Source organism: Pelodiscus sinensis, chromosome 20, assembly GCF_049634645.1.
Source record: "Pelodiscus sinensis isolate JC-2024 chromosome 20, ASM4963464v1, whole genome shotgun sequence".
NCBI classification, from domain to species: Eukaryota; Metazoa; Chordata; order Testudines; family Trionychidae; genus Pelodiscus; species Pelodiscus sinensis.
In genome coordinates this window covers 9,383,303-9,401,184 of record NC_134730.1, presented here as the reverse complement: position 1 = coordinate 9,401,184, position 17,882 = coordinate 9,383,303, and the positions used below count along the sequence as shown (strand labels likewise).

Below are 17,882 nucleotides of genomic sequence, written 5' to 3'. Positions count from 1 at the left end.
TTTTAATAAATCTTGTAATATTGTGTAAATTCAATAGCAGTGCTATTCCAAAGGGGCAAGTGATATGACTGGAGTAACGACAGCCCAGTTAGTCTGTCATCAGTCCCAGATCTGCTAATGAAAAAACTGATACAGGATTCAATTATGAAAGGACAGGAATATAATCAATGCAAGTAAAACCCTAGTTTATAGAAAACAGGTCTCATCAAACAAACCTTATTTTGTTCCTTGATGAGAGTACAAATTAGTGAGATTAGAAATGTGGATGGTAAAGGTAAACACATAGTCTTTTATATTGAACTCTTACACTTTTCTTCCACAATTTGATCTGAGGAAGTGGGTCTGGTCCACGAAAGCTCATCATCTAATAACCCATCTTGTTAGTCTTTAAAGTGCTACATAGTCCTGTTTTTTGTTTCAGCTAGACCTGACTAACATGGCTACATTTCTATTACTATTCTACTTTTATAAGGATTTGACTTAACACTGTGCAATGTTCTGATTAAAAATTACCACTATACAATATTAATTAAATGATACAGAACTGACTAATGGAAGAACTTCAAAAGGTACTCATCACTGGGAGACGGTCATTAAAGGGACATGTTTGTAACAGGGTTTGATTAAACCCAACAATATTCAACAGTTTCTCCATTGGGCTAGGAGTACATGTAAGCCAGTGCTGATAACATTTGTGGATCACATGTATGCATGTACACACCCATGGGCACACACACTGGCAGAGTGGTAAATAATGATGAAGTGTGGGAAGTCTTGCAGAGCAAGCTGCAGCACTGAGTTAGCTGGGCCCATTCAAATCAAATATGTTTAAATCGAGACAAATGCAAGTTTATACATTTAGGAACAAGGAATACAGGCATACCTGCAGACTGGGGAACTGTATCATGGAAAGCAGGGTCTGGCAGGATTTAGAAATCACAGTGGAGAAGTAACTCATCATGCGCTCCCAGTGTAATGTGGGTACAAAGAGGATGAATATGATTCTTGGGTGTATAATCAGGAGAGAAATGAGTAGGAGCAGGGAGTCGATTTTTACCTGTGAAACCAACATTGGAATATTGTGCCCTGTTATGGTGGGCCACATTTTAAAAAGGAAGTTGAAAAATTGGCAAGAGTACAGAAAAGAGCCACAAAACCAATTCCAGGACTGGAGACAGTGCTGTCCCGTGAAAAACTCTAGAATCCCAATCTGCTCATTTTATCAGGAGGAAGTTTGAGAGGGGACATGATTCCAATACTTTCATGGGGAGAAAATTCTGGGTATTTAATCCTGAGCTCTTTAATCTAGCCGAGAAAGCCAGAACAATGGAGGCCGAAGCCAGACAAATTCAGGTTAGAAATAAGGGCCTGATTTTTACCAGGGAGGGAGAGTGATTAATCATTGGAATGAACTACTAAGGAAAATGATGGATTCACCATCTCTCCATGTGTTCAGATCAAGACTGGAAGAGATACTTTAACCCAACATGAATTATGGTTTAGTCAAAACCCAGTGACTAGGCTCAATGCAGGGGCTACTGGGTGGAATTTAATGTCCTGTGAAATACAGGAGGTCAGACTAGATGATTTAATGGTCCCTTCTGGCCTTATAGTCCATGAATATATAAACTAAGATCTCTCCCGAAGTTTGGGGATATCAGCTCCAGTGAGAGACAAATGGGGACAGCCAGCTCCGGTGAAGTCAGTGGAGCTCTGCAGATTTGCACTAGCTAAGTATCTGGCCCACTTTGTGTTACACAGACACATGCTTAGTGAGGAGCCAGCTAAAATTCCAGCCAAGTTTGGAGCCATGGGGTCTGGAACACATGACCTATGAAGAGAGGCTGAGGGATTTGGGTTTGTTTAGTCTGCAGAAGAAAAGAGTGATAGCAGATAGCAGCCTTCAACTTCCTGAAGGGAGGTTCCAAAGAGGCTGGAGAGAGGCTGTTCACAGTAGTGAGGGATGGCAGAATGAGGAGCAATGGTCTCAAGTTACAGTGGGGGAGGTCTAGGTTGGATGTTAGGAAAAACTATTTCCCTAGGAGGGTGGTGAAGCACTGGAATAGGTTACCTAGGGAGATGGTGGAGTCTCCGCCCCTAGAGGTTTTTAAGTCTCAGCTTGACAAAGACCTGGCTGGGTTGATTTAGTTGGGATTGGTCCTGCCTTGGGCAAGGGGCTGGACTTGATGGCCTTCTGAGGTCTCTTCTAGCCGTAGGATTCTATGATGTCCTTTTGAGGACAGTGTTTTAGAATGGCGGATGCTGCGCTTGTCAAGCAGTCATGGAGGCTGGTTAGTACCTGGTCATCTTTCACCTCGTCCTGCATATATTGTGGCAAGATCTTCATTGTGGTGTCACGTCCAATGAGCTTTCAACTGCACTGAAGCCAACACCCTATTTTCACTAGATCGGTGTGCTTAGAAATTCATGCCTGAGCAGAGGGCCATTGTGAGGACAGGAGGTGGTGATCAGTGTTAGATGAAAGTGATTTGCCAAAAATGCATGGCGGCGGGAGGGGCACCAAAACAAGACATCAGCTCAGGCTGAATTTGGCAAAGAGTTTCAGCTTCACCTCTCCTCCCCTCCTCTCCCCCAAAACCAATCATTTGCAAATGTTGAAGCAGTGTGCGGAGAAATGTTGGACTCGCCCATTTCAAACAGACACTTTCTAATAGAAGTGCCATTCAGAATGGACATTCTAAATGTTTGGTTCAACCCAAACAAAGTCTTGGGGTGGGGAGTTTCTTTTCCTCAAGAAAATAATGAAGTAATTGAGTTTCATTTGGAAACTAAATGACAGTTGGGTTTTTGTGGGAGGGAGAGGTTGGGGTTTGCATTTTTTGGGGGGGAGGGTGTTATTTTTATCAACTCTAATGAGGACTAAACAACAGCTAAATTCCACACAAGCCCTGGAAGCCAGGCTAGATCATCTAGTAAGTCTCTTCTGGTCTTAAAAACCTATCAATCTATTTTGAGGATTTAAGTGCTGCAGAGCATTTCTCTTGGTTATCTGCAGAAGGGTGAATTTCACCATGGAAGAGAAAAAAGGGCCTGATTCTGCCTTCATGCACACCAGAGTCAATCAGAAATCTCTCTGCCAAAGTCAGTGTAAAGGTCAGAGCAGAACCAAGCTCCAAACAGAGGAAGGTGCTGCCTTCAGAAGAACCGTTGATCAACATTGCAGCTAGAGATTGGTACAGGAGTAGACTTGCAAGCCTTATCCATGTTGGGGAGCAACTGGAGACTTCAGTGTGACAGCTTGTGCCAAGATGTGCATTACCCCCATTTTATAATGAACTATCTCACTAGAACCTTGTGGAGTGTCCATCACAGGAGGTCTGAGCACTTCCCTAGGGAATTCTCATGATTCCAGTTTTAGATATGGGAAATTAAGTCTGAGTGTGATGAGGTTAATAACATGTCATACAGCAGGCCAGCAGCAGAGCCAGGAGCAGATTCCAGCTCTCCTCACTCATAGTGCAGTGTCCAGATGTACCCCCTGAATTCTGGGTATATCTGAATGTATGGACCGGGATCTCTGTTAGTCAATGCCTTTTTCACCAGTGCAGTGGGGGTGTAAAAAACCTGTAATTGGAATTACAATGGTTGTCCCCCTCTTGAGATTGGTGTAAATGACTGTGCAGTGTGCTGGACAGTGGACAATTTGTTCCTGTGTCTTTAATAGAGACACCGATACAAACAATAGGACCAGAGAAGCTATTCTTTCCCCAAAGGTGTGGCTATGCATCCAAATGAATCATCAGATTGTCTACAGATCTGAATTTCTTCCTTTAAATTCAGTGACACTCTAGAGAACACATTTCCTCCAAGACACTCAAAGAACTTTATGGAATTTAATTACTCTTTGCCACACTTTGGAGCAATCGTTCATATTATACCCTTCTTAAGTTAGGAGCAATGGAGACACAAGAGGTTTAAAGACTGAACAAGCCAGTGACAAAGCTGGGAATAGAACTTAGGGGCTGTAAGGGCCACATTGTCCTACTCTTGTGTGAAACTGTGTTTCACTCCAGGTGTAGCTCCTTTGGCTTCAGTGGGATGTTGGCTGGGGTGAGGTTCTAATAATGCAGTGGAGGGAAGGGACTCATTGTACTAGGCACATGAGAGACAGTTTCTGCTGCAAATTGCATACAATTTAATCACACAAGACAGAGAGAGGTGAAGTCACTTGCCCCAAATCACCCAGCAGGTCAATGGCAGAGCTGAGCTTTGTTGATTTAGTTGGGATTGGTCCTGCTTTGGGCGGGGGGCTGGACTTGATGACCTCCTGAGGTCTCTTCCAGTTCTATGATTCTATGATAAGCTTAGAACCCAGGTCTCTTAAGCCCTAGTCTTCAGAACAACATGAATGAGAGCATCTTTTAACTACAGGTTTGTCTACATTACAGAGTTTTGTCAGAAAAATGGCCATTTTTCTGACAAAACCTACATTACGTCCACACTACAATCACGTTCTTTCAAAAGAAAATTGAAAGAACAGAGGAGTTTTTCCGACAGCAGTACTCCTCTTTCTATGAGGAAGAAACCAAAAGAGCTCATTCGGAAAAAGGCATGTGTGGGCAGGAAGGAGGGTTTTTTTTTTTTTTTTTAAAGAAAAGGGGTCCAGGAAATAACACAGGTGCCTTGGTGGCCACTTTGTCCAAATTAATCAGAACTCTATAGTTCCTGTTTCCTGGCCCTTCTTAAAGCTGCAGGCACCCTGGACAAGCCTTGTGGCAGGAAGCCGGCTTCAGAGTAGCACCTCATCACGCAGCTCTCCCTGCCACAGGCCTTGTCACCCAAAGCGGAGTCACAGGCCCCCCGCGATCTCTCTGGCCCATGCATGGAGCAGCCCCAGGGATCCCAAGACCCACCCAGGGGACCAAGAGGTAAGCATCCTCCTGGTCCAGAGCAGAGATCCTGTCCCTCCTCGAGCTGTGGGGCAAGGAAGAGACATTGCAGGATCTCTGCTCCAAACGGCGCAATGCCAATATTTTTGAGCACATGGCCGAATCCTTGGTGGAGTGCGGACACCCATCCCAGACGTTGGAACAGATCTGGAGTAAGATCTAGGAGCTCTGCCAGGAATACATCAGGGCCAGAGAGAACACCTTGAGCTCAGGGGGAGGACACTACACGTCCCCTATTACCAGTGGCTGCACCAGATCCTGTGGGGTGGGAAAACATCTTCCTCACTGTTGCGGTGGACTCCAGCCTCCAGACCCCTGTTGTCACCCAGCCAGAGTTCACGGTGGAGGAGGAGCAAGAGGACCAGGACCAACATGTGGAGGAAGAGGAGACAGACACTGTCACCCTGTCCCTGAAGCTGCTGCCTGCAGCCAGAACATCTCCCAGGCCTCGTTGGATGCTGAGGAGGGATCTTCAGGTGAGTGCTCTCAGTCTGTCACACACATAGAGTGGGGGAGCCAGGCTCACAGGGGGCTGGTTGCATGTATCACTTGGGCTGCTCGGGCTGGATATTGTGCTGAGGTCCATGTACGTGGAACCATGTGCAGCGTTAGTGTGTGGCACACGGACTCAACAGGCAGCCCCTGAGCATGGGTGGAATCCTGCTGCCAGGCTCAGGGGAGGCTGCACAAGTCCTGCCATTGGGGGAGCCCTTCCAGCACCTGCCATGGCTGGAAGCAGGCTAGCCACAAGGATGCAGGCACAACTCCGAACACACAGAGGAGGGAGGCAGTGCTGCAAGCTGCAGGTGTGTGTGCAGATACCAGGGAGGGCCAAGCTGCTCACGGCTCCTCTGCCACCCGTGAGGGGATCCCACTGAGGCCAGACACTTCCCTTGCCTACTTGTCCATGGGTGAGGAGTGTGGGGGGAAAGCGGACAACGCGGTCCCCAAGGCACCTCGGGGCCCCTGTGAGGCATGGCCCACTGTGCACGCCACTCATGGCCTTGTTCTTCGGACATCCCCCTCCTCTGGCCCGAGGACTGTTGGTCGCTTCTCACAGAGGAGTGCACAGCCTCAGTGACAGTGTGTGAATGGATCACTGACTGCCTCTCCCTTTTTGTGTTCTCCACAGGTGGACCAGTCAGGATTGAAAGGCGAGCCATGTCACCAGAGCCCGGGAGACATGGAGGCATGCCAGGGTCCAGGAAGAGCTCATGCGGCTGCATGTCACTGTCCTGCGCAACATGTAGCAGTCCCTTGTGCAGAAGGTCTGTGAGGACTCAGAGAGGCAGAACCGAGCATGGGACCAGCTCATGCAGCGGTGCGATAGTAGGTGTGCCAACACCCTCGACATGATGGCACACCCAGCTGCTGTCTCTGCTCTTGGCTACCAGCCTCCTGCCTCCGCCTGCTATGCCCATTCTCCCTCTGGCTGCCCCCCATACAATGCCTCTGCTACCTGCTCAGGTGATGCCCATGCCCCCTCCCCAAGTGATGCCCATGCTGTCTCCCCAAGTGATGCCCATGCCTCCTCCTCTGGCCCCCTGCTATCCTTGACCCCACTCCAGCCCTCACTACTGCCCATCCTCCTGTGGTCCCCGGAGCCACCCAACCCCACCTCTGATGAGGTCCCCGCACCCGAGGTGGCACATCTAGCCACCTCTCTCCCCATCCAGGTTATGAGCCCCCCTGCCCACCTTTTTTTTAATGAAAGATAAATACACACTTTGTTTTGTTCAAAACCAAACAAGTGTCTTTATTCTGAGGTTAGGGAAGGGGTGAAGGGAGGGGTTGTGGTGGGGAAAGAATAGGGCTGCAAGCCAGAGGCCCCCAGGGGGGAAGCCCTGGGAAGAGTTACTGGGGTCCTTGAGAGAACCCCTCCCTCAGTGCCTCCTGGATGCGCACCCCGGCCTCATGGGCCTGGTGGATGGCAGCTGTCTTTGGCTGCTGGAAGGCTCATTCCTTGCAGCCAGCATCAGCCTCCCACCCTGGGAGGAAGGCCTCCCCCTTCCTCTCCACAGTGTTGTGGAGGACACAACATGCCGTGACCACCTCAGAGATGCTGTGCTCCCCCATGTCCAGGTGGGTCAGTAGGCACCTGAAACGTGCCTTGAGGCAGCCGAAGGTGCACTCCACCTGGGTCTGGGCCTGGTTCAGGAGGGCATTAAATTGATCCCTGCTGGGATCCAGGTGGCCGGGATAGGGTTTCATAAGCCATAGCATGAATGGGAAGACTGCATCCCCCATGATGCACAGTAGCATCTGCACGTCCCCAATGGCAAGTTCACAGTGGAGGAAAAATGTGCCTGCCTCCAGCTTGCCCTAAAGGCTCGAGTTTCTAAAGACATGCCCGACCACCCAACAAAAATATCTGTGACGTGTCCATGGTGGTTGACCGGGGCCCGCAGTGCCAACGAGAAGTAGCCCTTTCTATTAATACACTGGGCTGCTCAATGTTCTGGTGATCGGATCAGGACGTGGGTCCCATCTATGGCTCCAGTGCAGTTTGGGAACCCCAGGGCAGCAAATCCGGCCACGATTGGGTCCAGGTCTCCCAGGCAGATGACCCTCCACAGCAGGATGGAGTTGATGGCCCTCACCACCTGCAGAAGGAAACAAACAAACACACAAAACAGAGAATGAGAGACGGAGCCTGAGCCCTTGGGAGGTGCCCGCACCCCTCCTAGCTCCTCCTCTCCCCCAAACACCCCATGAGCCACCCTCTATGAGGCCACCCCCCCAGCAGCAGGGCTGTGTGAGGGTGGGATGGCACAACCCCCCGGGGACGGGGCTTCCCCCACCCCCACTCCACCCCCCACAGCCCTCAATCCCCCTTTCCTTAGGGTCCCCCTTTTCCAGGACTCCCCTCCCATCCACCCCTGTGAAGGGACTTCAGCCCAAGAGTACCATGAGGAGGGCCCCAACGGTGAACGTCCTCATACCGAACTGGCTGCCCACCGACCAGTAGCTGTGAGGGGTGGGGAGTTTCCAGAAGGCGATTGTGACCCACTTCTTCAGGGGGTGGCAGGCACATAGCATGTCTCTGGAGATCAGGGGTGAGCCTGGCACACAGTTCCAAAAAGGTGGCCTTCCACATGCGGAAGTTTTGGAGCCACTGCTGGTCATCCCACCGCGCCATCGTCAGCCAGTCCTACCAGTTGGAACTTGTGTGCAGCCTCTCCACAGTGGGTTGCAGTTGCCAGAGTGGAGCTCCCACACCCAAGGAGAGGGTCCCCTGAATGAGCTCTGGGTTGGTCAGATCCAGGAAGGCAGCTGGCACAAAGTGCTGCAGAAACTGCAGCAAGGCCATGAGGGGCCATTGCATGCTGGGAGCATGGCTCAAAGGAAAAGGCTGAGGTGTCCAAAAAAATCAGGGCATCCAGAGCAGGCACCTCAAGAGCTTTGCTGTTCCTCGAAGAGGTGGCAAGCACGCAGCAGAAGCAGAGAAACGGCTGTCCAGGAGGATCCCTTTAAGTACATGTCTCTGCTAGGCTCCAGCACCAGCACTTGGAAGCAACTGGTAACCTAAAGCCCTGCCTGCACTGGTTCCAGGTGGCCTTTCATGCAAGAAAGCATCCAATAGGTCTGGACACTCCCTTTCAAAAAAGCAGATTTCTCATTCAACGTGCTTTTGTGTGTGGACGCTCTTTTGGAAGAAGTTTTTTCAGAAGAAGCCTGCAGTCTAAATGTAGCCTAGCAGACAATGCCTGCCATTTAGTATACGGGAATCTCACTAATCTGAAGCACCATTTAAGTTCCAGTCGCACAGGTTAGATAAATGGAGAGATCAAACGTGCATTGTATCTGAAACATCTGACATCCCTTAGGGTATGGCTACACTGCCACCCTAGTTCAAACTAAGGTGGCTAATGTAGTCATTTGAACTTGCAAATGAAGCCCGGGATTTAAATATCCCAGGCTTCATTTGCATGTTCCTGGGCGCCGCCATTTTTAAATGCTTAGTAGCTCGAACCTCCTGCCCGCGGCTACACGCGGCACAGGCTAGGTAGTTCGAATTAAAGCTCCTAATTCGAACTACTGTTACTCCTCATTGCAGGAGGAGTAACGGTAGTTCGAATTAAGAGTGTTAATTTGAACTACCTAGCCCGTGTCACATGTAGCTATGGGCAGATAGTTCGAGCTACCGGGCATTTAAAAATGGTGGTGCCCGGGAACATGCAAATGAAGCCCAGGATATTTAAATCCCGGGCTTCATTTGTAAGTTCGAATGACTATATTAGCCACCCTAGTTCGAACTAGGGTGTAGCCATTCCCTTATAGATTAGACCCAAGCTTTCCATTTACCTGAGGGTATGTCTACACTTGCTCCCTATTTCAAACTAGGGATGCAAATATAGCCAATCAAAATTGCTAATGAAGCAAGGATTTAAATTAGCATAATCTTGCCCGTGAGCTATTCTGCTCACCAGCTGATTCAAACCAGGAAGTGCACTCCAGGCCACGTTAGTTCGAATCAAACCCCGTGGTTTGAACTAACGTTACTCCTCAAAAAATGAGGAGTAACATTAGTTCGAACCAAGGGGTTTGACTTGAACTAATGTGGCCTGAAATGCACTTCCTGGTTTGATTCAGCTGGTGAGCGGAATAGCATGTGTGCGAGATTATGTTAATGAAGCGTGGGATATATAAATCCCTGCTCTATTAGCAATTTCGGTCGGTTACATTTGCATCCCTAGTTCAAACCCTTAGTGCCTTTGAATAGCATATCAGGGTTTATAGTTGCCTTTCCCTTGCCAGTTTGATTTTGAGCCTATGTACTGTGATGCTAGATTGGCAGGTATGTATCAGCATGCTGGGAAAGCTCTTGCAGGCCATTATAATGCTCCCATTTTGGTGTCTAAGCCTCTCCTTCTTGCTTTATTTATGAATCTTTTTGGGATGGCTCTCAGTGACGAGAGCCTTTCTATTCCTGTCATTTCCTCGATCAGCCACTTAGGGTAAAATTGCCCATAGAAGTGAACCTAAATTACAAGTGATAAAACTAGAGCCTATTCTATCTGCGGATGACCCTTTCTGTTCTATACTGAGCTAAAGCATATATTCTTTGTGACAAGAGCAATGAAGCCGTTGCAAGAATTTATCTGCGGCTAAGTTACCTTAAATTGAAAATCCTTGTTTTTGCAGGCTTTGGAGTGGTCCTTCATTAATTCATTCTGCACTTCAGATCTGCACTTAAAAGTTAGGTTGACATAGCTGCAGTGCTCAGGGATGTGAAAAATTCACACCCATCAACAGCATAGCTACACCCACGTAGCCCCTGGTATAGATGTAGCTGGGCAAGGGAAGAATGAGTCCATTGACCTAGCGACTGCCACTTGGTGAGATGGATTAGCTATACCAACAGAAACCCTTCCTTTGCTGTAGGAAGCGTTTACACCAGCAGTTATTAGCCCACAGGTCGACTGTGGCCTAGTTAGCATACAGCTGCATCCTGAGTGCGGGGATCCACAAGGTTCCCAGATGACCAGCATGGAAGGGTCTGGGCTTCCCTGGTGCCCAGAACAGCGGGGTCAGCGCTGCTGGTCCTGCCCATGTGGTGGGAGTGCAGGGTCAGGGCTGCTGACCGTCCTCACGTCGTCAAGGGCTGTGGGTCAGCCACCTGGCCTTGCAAGTTCTGGGGTCTGAGGCAGCTGTGCAATGAGGGTCCAAGTCTGGGTCAGCCCCATGACAAAGGTCCAGGGTGGGCTGCTGACCAGCCCCACGGTGGAGGCCCAGGGTCCAGTGTTGGGTTCCAAACTGCCTCTGCCCAGCCTCTCCCCAGCCCCTGCAGCCCAGGTAACACTTTGCCACCCACAGGATGTAATAAGCTGAGAACCACTGGTCTGCACTACGGCATTACAGTGGCATAGCTACATGGCTGGGACAGGCATGGCCTAAGCGTTGCTCAGTCCCAGCCAGTGCTTCAGCAGGGTACCTGGCCCACTTGCCTCTTCGATTGGTTTCTATCAGCAGGCCAGGCCATGTTTGGGATTCTCACACCAAGGATCCTTCTCCCTACAAGCTCCAGGCACAAATGCTTGGGTAGAAGAGACAGCAGAGCCCCCAGAGTACCAGCCATACCAAAAGAGAAAGATGGCCTACGGAGGCCACTGATCAGACAAGGGAGTGTGCTTTGCCTCCGCTTATGGCTGATATTAAGAGAACTGGTCAGAACACTGTCAGCACCAGTTCTCCACCAGACTATGCTGTTTTGACAAACTGATTTTTTTTTTCAAAATCGTTGATTTCGATGACATTTCTTTTAGAAAAAAAAGGTTGGTTTTTTTAATGTTGAAATGTCTTGGTTTTACATTTTCAGAACAAAAAGTTTTGATTTTTCATTTTGAATGGCTTTTTCTTTCAAAGCATATGTCATTCTGTAGTTTTTTAAAAATTAAAAAGTTACAAGATTAAATACAATGTTTTGATTGACCCCAAATAAACAAACATTGGAAATTTCATTTAAAGAAAAACGTCTTGGGCTTTCTGTCCCAATTTGGGATGAATTCCTCCCTCCCGCCCTCCCCCCCCCCCCACCCCGCTCCGAAAATTGAACCAGAAATGCAAATCCTAGGCTTCTGCTTCCCGGATGACATCCTAAAAGGAAGTGCAGCCCATGCAAGCACTTGGGAAGATGGAAAAGTGGGAATCATTGGGGAGGGGCCCTTGATTAAAGAGGAGTTCAAGACATCTGGAAAGGAGCCAGTTGATGGCACCTTTAAATCACATGGTAGGGAAAAGGGTGTACGGCTGCTGAAAAGGCTGATATTGTATGGCTGATCAACCCCTCCTGTTTCTCTTCAGTAATTTAGGGGTGCCTCCAGGACGGGGCAATTGCCCCTTGACTGTCCCTTTGCCCTTTGACCTCATTTACACTGATTACCATGGCCTCCAGCAAATGAAACAACACATGGGGCTCTCCTTTAAGAAATACAGGTAAGGAAAAATCACTCTCTTCCTCTTTGCTTCTATTTTTGTTTGTTAACCTTAGGTAACACTAATGACAATGAGGGGCAAATAGCGAATAGCTCTGGCTAGAGGGAGGCTCAACCCTGGCTTGCAGCTCCCCCTGCTATGGTAGTCATGGGGGCCCCCACCCACATCTTTGCCAATGCACCTCCCTGTGCTGCTCCAGTCTGGTTTAATTCTGCCAATGTGGCTCCGTCCTGATTTGCAGCATCCCATGGGTGTGTCCACACTACGGAATCAAGTGGAATTAAGCTATGCAACTTCAGCTACTTTAATTGCATAGCTGAAGTCGAAGTATCTTAACTCAAATGTTGATGCTGTCCACACTGCAGGAAGTTGAAGGAGAACACCCTCCCTTCAACTACCCTGACCCCTCATGGAAGCATTGACTGGAGTGCCCCTCTCAGTTCGAATGAGCTCGCTTCATTAGAACAACTAATTTGAACCCTGAAAGATCCACAGCGTCAGTTTCGATCGTCTCTGTAGTGTAGCCATACCCCATGCTATTCTGGTCCTACTCGCTCCTGGTCCTTTCAGCTAATGAGCGGTCCTGGGCCGAAACTGATAATAGCATTACATAGGGCGCAGACTATGACTGGAGTGAGACACGGTTTTAAACAAATCCCACACCATGCAAGATCTGAACCCAAATTCCCAGAGGGGAAATGCAGGCAGCACTGAGCCACTGTCTGATATCACTTCCTTCTTTTGCTCTTTGTTCTGTCCTCTTTCACAGCAAGACCAACCAAAACTTTGCTGCCTTTCCTTTCCCATACCAGTGATGAGCCCCTTTAAATCTCCAGCAAATTCTGAGAAGTTCAGCCTTTTGTTTCCAGCCTTATGTGCACAGCTCTGACAGCTGGTAAATTGCCCAGAGACCTGCCTCCACACTGCTTCCCACTGGCTGTCAGAACATGCCCGGGGAAGAAGGGAGCACAGCCACTCTCTCAAGTTCAGACCTTATTCTAAAGCTGTGGAATGGGGAGGCATACCCCTTGGGAAGGGTTGTGTGTGTGTGAATAGTACATTTGTACGCTGTAGGTGGGCTCTGCCAACACCACACCAGGACAAAGAGATCTTTCTGCATTTGCAATAAAGCTCCCCCCTTCCTCCAAGCTCATTTCCTCCCTTCCTCTTTGCCATTAAGAGAGACATATGTCACCATCCTGTGGTACATCAGCAGCCTGCAAAATATGTGATTTAATTTAGCAATGATAGTTCTTCTATTTATTACATTTTTGTCCATCCCTTCCACTATCCTACGCAATTTTATTAGCAGGGGAAATGACAGGTGGTGTTATTGTTTTTATTATGAATGCATTTGCTTTGTGTGTGCCACTTGCTTTTGCCTCTCTCTTTTCACATTCTCTTTTCTTTCTTCCTCTTGCCGGGGTAATGCCTGCCTGAGCATGCCCGAAATATTCAGGAAAGCATTAAAATGTCTTCTGGAGACAGATAGCACTTTCCCAAACATCAGGCGGGTGAAAAACCTGAAATGGGAAACTGCTTCACGCAATGGGGAGCAGCGAATCTTTATTTCAGGAGAGGTCATTTTGGATATTTCTTTCTCCTTCAGCTAAATATTGGACCAGGGCTTTGCTTCCAGTTTCCACTTTTGAGTTAATGCTGATGCCTAATGCCAGTTCTCTGTGGGCATAATGGTAATGCTATGCATTACTAATGGTAGGCCCTGGGTTTGAGTCCTGGATCCACTGAGGCCCAGGAAACACTGGGCCAGGATAGACTGACCATCCATCTGATCTGCTGCCCTTTTTAGACAGTAGCTAATGCCAGAGATTTCTAAGCATGTTGGGTTGGATTTCTAAGCAGCCGCTTTTGTGCAAAAACTTGCCAGCTTTCTACACTGGCCGCTTGAATTTGCGCAAGAGCACTGACTTTGTAATGTACAAAACCAGTGCTTCTTGCGCAAATACTTTCACACTCCCACTCAGGAAAAAGCCTTCTTGCACAGAATACTTGCGCAAGAGGGCCAATGTAGACAGGGAAGAACTGTTTTGCGGAAAAAAGCCCTGATGGCTAAAATGGCGATCGGGGCTTTCTTGCGCAAAATCGTGTCTAGACTGGCCACAGATGCTTTTGCGCAAAAGCACTTTTTGCGGAAAAGCATCCGTGCCAATCTAGATGCGCTTTTGCAGAAATACTTTTAACGGAAAACCTTTTCCGTTAAAAGTATTTCCGCAAAATCATGCCAGTCTGGACGCAGCCGTTGTGTTTAGAGCAATAGTTACTGAGTTATACACCTAGGAGATACACTAGTGGACCAGACCCATAATCTGTCTAGTTTGGTATCCAGTCTCTGACACTGGCCAATACCAGATAACACAAGAGGTGTAAAATCCTCAGAATAGACAAACCTTCCCACCCCCAAATGAGGAGTCCTGTGTTACCTTAAAGACTAAGGGTATGTCTATACTACCCCGCTAGTTCGAACTAGCGGGGTAATGTAGGCATACCGCACTTGCAAATGATGCCTGGGATTTGAATTTCCCGGGCTTCATTTGCATAAGCGGGGAGCCGCCATTTTTAAAACCCCGCTGGTTCGAACCCCGTGCAGCGCGGCTACACGGGGCACGAACTAGGTAATTCGAACTAGGCTTCCTACATTACCCCGCTAGTTCGAACTAGGAGGGTAGTGTAGACATACCCTAATAGATTTATTAGGGCGTAAGCTTTCATGGATAAAAACCACTTCATCAGATACATGAAGTTGAACAGGCAGTTGTTCAATACCATCCCATCCCACTCTATTAATGGTTAGTTTATATCCAGAGCACATTGCTACCTGTTACACATTTTTGCCTCAAATGCAAATATTCTTACTATTCACATAAATACTGAATATTTTTTTAAAAGGTTCTTAATCTCTTTGCTGCATTACTATCTGGTGGCAATGAGTTCCACATGTTATCTCTGATGTAAATTTGAAGAACAAACATCTGCTTCAGTGATGACTATCCCAGTAAGAGGGATAACGCCCATTCATTGTTTTTCACAGCACTCTGTCCACATGGAAGTATACTAAAACAGCATCGTTTCAGAGAGGTAGCTGTGTTAGTCTGTAACTGAAAAAAAAAAGTGTTGTTTTTTCAGACAGCAAAGACACTCACTCAATATGGAAAAAGCTTCCGTTTTGGAAAAAACAGTGGCAGCCATGTTTATGCTAATGAAGCATGGGATATTTAAATCCCTGCTTCATTAGCAATTTTGACATGCCTAATCTACATCTCTCTGTTGACAGAAAGGTATAGTCTAGACACAGCCAAAGTGACTGAGCCGTAGAGAAGAAGTGGCACGCTCTGAAGGGGTGTGGTTCTGGGGTGCTTCTGCTGCATGCCAGGTGAGGTGCAATGCCTTCTGGTGCTTGCACTGAGACAGTGCAGATCAGCACTGTGCCTAGCTCAAGGGTGTTGCTCAACGCCACAACAGAGCATAGGTGGTATTGCCAATCTGAGTCTATTGTATGGGACCAGGACTGGAGGAGCAGGGCCTGCTGATCATCACAGGCCTGTGTTGGTGAAGCTGCTTAGAAAAAACTTATTTGGCACCCATTTGTGTCACTTGCACTAATAGTCCCTAAATCTCTCTCAGCTGTCACATTGGCAGCTCAGTCACCTTTCTCCAGGCCTCTCCAGCTTTTAGGCACACGCTTTCCACTCTAATAAAGCCTGTAGCTCTGGGTATTCAAACACACAGCACAGGCTTGAGCCCTCTGTCACCCCATGGGCTGTACATTTGAACACAGGAAGCTACTTGCTGCAAGGATGTGCACACCAGTAACTGGGCACTGATGTGTGGGATTGTCCCTTCATGGGCTGGATTCTAGGATCCAGATCGCTCTAAAAGCAGTCAGCCCACTAAATGAGCATCCACACAAGTCCTCAGCAGCACTAACAGCCTCTCTTGTGGCCTGCTGATGCTAGTGGGTGAACCTATATATTGTGGCTTGTTGCTCTTTGTTTGCAAAATATAACCATTACCCTTTGCTCTCTTGCCTGGGCAGGTGTCGTGTTCGGGTCATTGATACCTTTGGGACAGAGCCAGCCTACAACCTCGAGGAGTATGCCACTCTGCATGGCTACCGGACAAACTGGGGGTACTGGAACCTGAACCCCAAGCAGTTCATGACAATGTTTCGTAAGTGATCCCCTATTTGGAAACTGTTTCTATCGGGGTTTTATTTTTTTATGATTACAGACTGAGTGATGGAGCTGGGCAAATAATTGATGTGTTGGTTCAAAGGTCAAGCCAGAAAAATTATGTGGTTAGTTTCAAATGGAAGGTGATTGTTTTTCACCAAAATGAAAAACAAAAACAGTGTCCCGGTCGAATTAAATGTTTTGAATTTGGATTCCAAACATTTCCAAAATGACATTTTGACATTTCCAAATTTTTGTTTTCTGTTGATTTTGGCCTAAAGTATTTGACAAATTCAACCCAAATTGGCACACAGTTCTAGTGCTGCCAAAAGTGTATTTTCTATTTGCCAATTGGAATTTTTTCAATTTTTTGCAGGGCTCCTTTTCTTGATCACTAGATTATTCTTGCAAGCCAAGGCCAACACACAAAAGGGACAAATAGGTTCTTGGCTGTATCTGAATTACTCTGCCAATTCACTACCTATTTCATCACCAACCCTGTCCCATCCCAAAGCAACCACATCAGAATAGGAAGAAACTCCCAAAATTAGAGTGCTAGAATAGCTTGGAAAAAAACTTTGATTTTCTCAGAGCCCCAAAACTCACATTCACTCCTGTTCCCTTGATCAGTCGCTATAAGCTGGAGGCTCACGTGTGTCCAGTTCACCTGAAAAGATGACGTTTTCACACACACTTGGCACTGTATATCAGCTGGGATGAGCCTTCCATTTCTATTAGTAAGCAGTTTCACAGGAGCAGTCAATACTTAGGTTTGCATTACAGCTTCGTCTCTTAGCCTCTGGTTCCTGCAACCCTCTGTGCCAGAAAGGGCTGGAAAATGTTGTGCAAGCAGGAGAGATGATCATCTCATATGGCCTATCAGGGTGCCCTCTGGCGAGCTGAGATGTGCATTGATGAGATCTCAAGGGAGCCTCATCTAGTCCTTCTCATCTAGAGTGATGGTGGCAGCAAGGTATGGTGGCCTTGAACCTGGTAAGATGGGAGATATTTGGAAGACCTCTGAGCCCTCCCAGACACACACAAGATAAAGTGTGATACACATAAAGTGTGATGTAGCCAGAAAATAACACAAGCCTGGGACACAGAAGAGATGCTAGGCTTATTACCATGTGACACCACAGCCCAAAGTTGATTTCCCAAGCCTCCTGCTTCCATTTGACCCTAACCGTGGCAATGTGCCCCAAGGAAACTCCTGCTTAATGGACTGTTACTTTAATTAGCATGAATACTTTACTGTCCCACTTCCACTGTTTAGCTAATTCTGTTCTCAATTGTCCCCAGAAGTTTCCCTCCTCTGGTAGGTTTCAGGAGAAACATTTGCTTTGCCATGGACATTTTTTCAGCCCAGGGATTCTGCAGGGAGCTATCTGAGTGAATCCATCAGTCCTCTTGCATCAGCGGGGGATTTCACAGCTAGAAACCAAAAGCAAGGGGAGAGCGTGCTGGAAAGAAGCAGTTTGTTATTATGCAAACATAGCAGCAGGTTGAAGGAGCGCCTGTACCTTGGCCATGTTTGGGCAACCCAGGCTAATGTGAAAGGCGAACTGCACTAGCCCCACAGCGGGGCCATGGTCTCCTTTCTCAGCCCAAGAATTAGCACCAAGCTTATCTGGTGCTTTTCAGCTGCAGATTTTAAAGTGTTTTACCAAAGGGGTCAGTAGCATTATCCCCCATTTAATAGATGGGAAAACTGAGGCATAAGAAAGGACTTGCTTAAGGACAGACAAACTGGGAATGGACCTAACATCTCCTGAATCCCAGTTTAGTGCTCAGTCCTGTGGCTGCACAGCGAGAGGCTTCCTCTGAGAGCAGGGCCCGGTGTCCT

The 17,882-nt window shown here is 47.7% G+C and overlaps 1 protein-coding gene across 1 annotated transcript in view; it reads left to right on the top strand.

Annotated features, from left to right (window-relative positions):
• Window positions 1-17,882, top strand: part of MGAT5B (alpha-1,6-mannosylglycoprotein 6-beta-N-acetylglucosaminyltransferase B) — a 260,018-nt gene that overhangs the window by 173,642 nt on the left and 68,494 nt on the right. Inside the window, exons 9-10 of the mRNA XM_006135747.4 lie at window positions 11,715-11,846; window positions 15,901-16,034. Of these exons, the coding sequence (XP_006135809.1) occupies window positions 11,715-11,846; window positions 15,901-16,034 (266 nt within the window). The remainder of the gene's footprint in view (window positions 1-11,714; window positions 11,847-15,900; window positions 16,035-17,882) is intronic.